This window comes from Euphorbia lathyris, chromosome 10 (genome assembly GCF_963576675.1).
Source record: "Euphorbia lathyris chromosome 10, ddEupLath1.1, whole genome shotgun sequence".
NCBI classification, from domain to species: domain Eukaryota; kingdom Viridiplantae; phylum Streptophyta; class Magnoliopsida; order Malpighiales; family Euphorbiaceae; genus Euphorbia; species Euphorbia lathyris.
This window is the reverse complement of record NC_088919.1, coordinates 26,948,141-26,954,140: the sequence shown is the minus strand read 5'-3', so window position 1 is coordinate 26,954,140 and position 6,000 is coordinate 26,948,141. Positions and strand designations below refer to the sequence as shown.

Here is a 6,000-nt window from a genome sequence, read left to right as displayed (position 1 = left end):
TATCTAGATAACTTTCTGTTAACCTTTACTTTTTTTTTTGATAGAAACTTGCATCTGTATTAATGAAAATCTAGGTTACATTGATCCTGAACACAAAAATTTAGAATGCCATCAGGGACCTCCTCAATTAGGATTACAGGGTGTTCTGATCTTCGTCCCCAACTAGCTAATTCATGTGCTACCGAATTTCCGGATCACCTAATATGAGAGTATTCTATCGTATGGAAAGCCGTTGATAGAATTTTTAAATCTTTGAATATCATTGACCCAACTCCAAGCGCCTCTGATCGTCCATTGAGTGCATTTGCGAGATTAGCGTTGTCCGTTTCAAGAACGACCGACCGCCAACCACTGTCACAGGCTAGCTCCAGGCCCCAAACTGCTGCCTGCATTTCTGCGATTTCTGCGTTCATGCTCACTGTGTTCTGTTTTCCTGCAGCAAGTAGCACTTCGCCCTTCGTATTTCGAATAACAACTCCAAAGCCACCCGATAAACCGTCAATCCAAGAGGCACCGACGTTTATCTTAACATTTTCCCCGATCGGTGGCCTCCATCTAGCTTGTTCTGTCGTCTCGGGGATATGGGGCTGTACGATTCCGTCCGTCATCCTTGCTGTCCGCCAATCTAAAATAAGGTCAGTGGCCTTCTGAAGTAGGTTATGTTGAGGACCCATATCCGCCCCATGGATTTGCTGGTTTCGTTTCGCCCATATCAGCCACACGGTCGTGCAGATATGTTCGAACCGATCCTTGGGCATAATCCCACGTATTCGTACAAACCATTCGCCAACTCCACCTGCTATATTTTTCCATCGCCTATCCTGCTGAAACAGCTCCTTCCATATTTCTTTTGAATACTTGCACTGGACCACCATATGGAAAACCGTTTCATCCGCTGCATCACATCTGGGACAGCATTCCAGCGCCTTTACTCCTCTACCTCTGAGGTTACTGAAAGTCGGTAGTACCTCCTTACACGCTCGCCATAGGAAGTGTTTTATTTTAAGCGGAACTGTAAGGCTCCAAATCCACTTCCAATCTTCCGTCAGTCCGGCAGAGGCAGAAGCCTTACATTCCGAGCTTCTCCGGATTTGCTCAGCCAAGAAATATGCCGACTTTACAGTGAAAGCTCCGGACCTTGAACCCGACCAGTAGTACCTTTTTTTTTTAGGGTTAAGGTGCAAAAATACTCCTAACGTTTTGGATCAGGAGCAATTTTATTCCTAACGTCTAAAGTGATGCAATTTTATCCCTAATGTTTATAGCGAAGAGCAATTTTACCCCAACGTTGATAAATTGGATCAATTTCAAACACTATTATAAAATCCATCCATTTTTTTCTTTATAAAAGGATATAATGTTTTTTTGTAATTTAATAATAAAATTGGAAATTAATATTTATAAATTCGGTGAATTTTTTGATTTTTTTTTTGTCTAATTCGTATAAAAGACAATATATTTTTAATATTTTTTCTTATTTTTTTCACATCCCAACATATTTTTGTGATTTGTTACTAATAAAATAACGCATTCGTGAAGTGTAGATGACAAGATTCATGACCGAGAACACAATTTGATGAATTATTTCTCAAATTGATCCAATTTATCAACGTTAATGATAAAATTGCTCTTGGCTTCCAACATTAGAGACACCATTTTAGACATTAGAGGTAAAATTGCTACTGACCCAAAACGTTAGAGATATTTTTTCACTTTAACCCCTTTTTTTTATTTACCAATTATTATGTATCGGGCGGCATTTTATTTTGCCATTTGGCTTATTTCCCAAACCTAATAATCATCTTGAATCCATCCAATCAAAAATATTTGGAAGAAACATTAGTTTTTTTTAGCACTGTAAAAAAAAGAGAAGACTTTGGGTTAGTTTGCATTTGCGCACAACTTATGCATCCAGCTTCGCTGCTCTCTCATCAATTTCAATTCCATTGAAGAATGAAACAAATCAGAATGAAGAACTTGATTACTATTCTCCTTCTCGCGGTTCTAATCTCTCATGTCAGTTCCGACGGCTCCGATCACCGGTACAAGGACAGCGATTCTGTTCCCCTCTACGCCAATAAGGTCGGCCCCTTTCACAACCCCAGGTAATTCTAGATCTGTCCTTTTTTCCATTTCACCAGATGCTTTGCTATCCTCCTCTGATCTCCCCTTCTATTTCTTTTATAGATCTGATTGGGTGATTGCTTCCCATTTTTGTTAGCCATATAATTATGTATGCACAACTAGGTTTTAAATTTTGAAACTCTCTAGAAGAATAATTTCACATCTAAACTTATGATTCCAGTTTCTGGATATAGATGCAGAGTATCTCGTTTTTTGTTTATTTTTTGTTTGAATTCTGTTCTTTGCTTTTTGAGGTTGCTGATATTGTTTATCGTCTGATTTTCCAGTGAAACGTATCGCTATTTTGATCTGCCCTTCTGTATTCCAGGTTTATTATCTCTATTTGTGGTTCACTTTTATATACTGCGGTTATATACTTCTTGTATCTTTCACTTGCGTTCTCCATTTTCTTAATTCTCATTATGCATAAGAAAATCTAGTTACTATCAAACGCTGAGGCTTTTTATATATAAAACTTATTTTAGCAATAAGCAATTGAGGAACATATACAAAGTTTTAAGTTCCGTATTCAAGTTGTTCTCTATCTAAAGAAAATGTGACTGATATTGTAATCATTGACATATCTCATACTAAATATTGAAGCTCAGAATACGCACATAGTGAATTATTGAATCTCTGGGATCAAATTTTATTCAGATGCGAGACAATTTTGTTATTTTCTCTTTTTGATGGCGGAGTGAATATTAATGTCAGATCACCTGAAAGAGAAAAAAGAAGCACTTGGTGAGGTGTTGAATGGAGATCGTCTAGTTAGTGCTCCCTACAAACTCAACTTTCGAGAAGATAAAGACACTGCAGTTGTTTGTCAGAAGAAGCTTACAAAGGAAGAAGTTGCTAAGTTCCGATCTGCAGTTGACAAAGATTATTACTTTCAAATGTACTATGATGATTTGCCTATATGGGGTTTCATAGGGAAGGCTGAGAAGGAAGGCAAAGATGACCCAAGTGAATACAAGTATTTCCTTTATAAGCACATCCAATTCGATATCCTTTACAATAAGGATCGCGTGATTGAAATAAATACCCGGATGGATCCACACACATTGTTGGATCTGACTGAGGACAAGGAAGTTGATGTGGAGTTCGTTTATACTGTGAAATGGAAGGAAACTGATACCCCCTTTGACAAGAGAATGGAGAAGTACTCACTATCCTCTTCGCTGCCTCATCACTTGGAAATTCATTGGTTCTCAATTATAAACTCATGCGTGACCGTACTTCTTTTGACTGGTTTTCTTGCTACAATTCTTATGCGTGTCCTAAAGAATGACTTTATGAGGTAAGATTTAATTGAAATGGGGACATAGCTCATAAAAATGTTTATATCATATAAAGAAATTTAAAATATTTATGTCTCCAAGATATGCACAAGATGAGGAAGCATCTGATGATCAGGAAGAGACTGGATGGAAATACATTCATGGTGATGTCTTTAGGTTCCCAAAGTACAAGTCTTTGTTTGCAGCTGCCCTTGGTTCTGGAACTCAGTTGTTCACCCTGTAAGCAACCATTCATTATCTTCATTGTAATGATGATGCTTACTGTATTATGCCACCTCTTCTGTATCTTGATTACTGTCCATCTTGTGCTTCCAGAACTTTATTTATTTTCATGCTGGCATTGGTTGGCGTTTTTTATCCCTACAATCGAGGAGCTCTATTTACGGCACTGGTGGTCATATATGCACTTACTTCGGGAATTGCTGGATATATTGCAACCTCCTTCTATTGTCAACTTGAAGGAAAGAACTGGGTATGCTTTATAATGGCGTTTTTGGTTGCAAAGAACTATGTTTACTTGTGTAAAAAAAATCTACGTTTACTATTTAATTTGATTAGTTCAAGGGGAAGATTCATGGAGTTTAGTAAATCTGTTTTCTGATTTGGCAGGTGAGGAACCTTTTGCTAACAGGATGCCTTTTCTGCGCTCCATTGTTCCTCACTTTCTGCTTCCTCAACACTGTTGCCATTGCTTATAGTGCAACTGCTGCGTTGCCTTTCGGTACCATTGTGGTAATAGTCCTTATATGGACATTGGTAACATCACCATTGCTTGTATTGGGTGGTATTGCTGGAAAAAATAGCAAGACTGAGTTTCAAGCTCCTTGCCGAACCACAAAATATCCTCGCGAGATCCCACAATTGCCTTGGTACAGAAGTGCTCTGCCTCAGATGGCAATGGCTGGTTTTTTACCTTTCAGTGCTATCTACATTGAGCTATATTACATATTTGCTAGCGTTTGGGGTCACAGGATATACACCATCTATAGCATCCTTTTTATTGTCTTCATTATCCTTCTGATAGTCACAGCTTTTATAACTGTGGCTTTGACATACTTCCAACTTGCTGCTGAAGATCATGAATGGTGGTGGAGGTACATATGTTTTCCCATTCTTTTTCGTCTGTTCTCTTGTTATATTTTGCTTAACCGCTTGACGATACCATCTTTTGGTAGTTCTTACATAGCCTTCAATTATTCTATGCTTGAGGAACCTCTAGTTGTTGTGATGCGTCATGCTTGTTATGATCCAAATCTTAATTATCGTGCTTTGAATTTAGCACAATTAACCTATCAGTCAATCATTGTGCTTTGAGTATATTATGGATAATATAATAATATTGTATCTCGGAATGTCACTGCAGAAAGAAATTCGTGTTAACAACTGGAAAAAACCTGAATAGCTTATTAGGGGTTGTGTATGAGTTGAGCTCTGCTGATTTAATTAAATGTTTGAATCTCTTGAAGCTTCTTTTACCTGGGGATATCATATCATTACTGTCCACTAGTCATGACGGAGTTGAATATTAATGTCCCTGTACAGTAATTGAAATTTATAATTCTACTTTGATTTTTTATTTGTTATGATTTAGTTGATATATGCTGCTGCTTGAATAGGTTATTATTGTTCTCAATTCAGTACAAGTTGGACTAGTTTTGTGTGATGTGCCGGGTTATTGAATGAACGGAGGTTTTGGTTGTTACAGGTCTTTTCTCTGCGGTGGATCAACTGGGTTGTTTATCTATGCTTACTGCTTGTATTATTACTATGCACGGTCAGATATGTCGGGGTTCATGCAAACCTCATTCTTCTTCGGGTACATGGCTTGCGTATGTTATGGGTTCTTCCTCATGCTTGGTACAGTAGGATTCCATGCATCCCTGTTTTTTGTTCGCCACATATACAGATCGATTAAGTGTGAGTAGATAGCATGCCCGGTTCTTTGTATTTTTTCTCTTTCCGCAAATTGTATCAGTCAGAGAAAGATGTAGTAGGATTTTTGTTCTATAAGACCAATAAAGGCTAGGCAAAGACCTTGTATTAATCAATCAATTTGCCCTGGTCTTTCATATTATCATCCAACAAACCTTTTTTACTCCGAATGTAGCTTTGTTATACCCAAGGAATGGTTGCCTTGGTGTTTTTGTTATAGCATCTAATTGCGATAAATGATGATTTTCCTCCCGTCTTTTTTTCTGTTGCCCTTTCATGTGTTTGTTCTCTAGAGATAATGACTTTGTTTGGATGGATGGAGGATAGGAAAGAATTTTAAACGGACAAGTTCGAAGTGAAGTGTTTGGAAAACTATATAATGAGTGCTTTAAGTGTTAAATATTAGGGATAATCTCCAAAAGGAGTGTTTATAGTTTTTCTTACAAAAAGAGGATTAAGGTTCTCGCTTGATACTCTTAGATTGATTGTTTCATGGCCTTAAAGAAAATTTTAAGAACTAAATTGAGTCATATGTACAATTTTTCAAAAGTCACTATTTTAGAGGTTTTTTTTTTTTTATATTTACTTTGTCTCTGCTCACCAAAATAATTTAAAATAATCTAAGAGGATGGAGAATTAAAAT

At 37.2% G+C, this 6,000-nt stretch overlaps 1 protein-coding gene across 1 annotated transcript; it reads left to right on the top strand.

The window, feature by feature from the left end:
- The first annotated feature begins 1,816 nt into the window (after positions 1 to 1,816).
- On the top strand, positions 1,817 to 5,616 carry LOC136208622 (transmembrane 9 superfamily member 2-like). The gene is made up of 7 exons (XM_065999679.1): positions 1,817 to 2,105; positions 2,412 to 2,452; positions 2,839 to 3,424; positions 3,507 to 3,644; positions 3,741 to 3,897; positions 4,035 to 4,519; positions 5,131 to 5,616. The coding sequence occupies exons 1-7, from the start codon at positions 1,954 to 1,956 to the stop codon at positions 5,348 to 5,350; spliced, it is 1,779 nt and encodes a 592-aa protein (XP_065855751.1). The 5' UTR covers positions 1,817 to 1,953; the 3' UTR covers positions 5,351 to 5,616.
- The last annotated feature ends 384 nt before the right edge of the window (positions 5,617 to 6,000 follow it).

Bases quoted from the DNA above. Each gene is read 5' to 3' on its own strand.
- LOC136208622 (XM_065999679.1), top strand. From the start codon at position 1,954: ATGAAACAAATCAGAATGAAGAACTTGATTACTATTCTCCTTCTCGCG. The intron at 3,645-3,740 runs GTAAGCAACCAT...TTGTGCTTCCAG, and splicing joins GGAACTCAGTTGTTCACCCT to AACTTTATTTATTTTCATGC. The intron at 4,520-5,130 runs GTACATATGTTT...TGGTTGTTACAG, and splicing joins GATCATGAATGGTGGTGGAG to GTCTTTTCTCTGCGGTGGAT.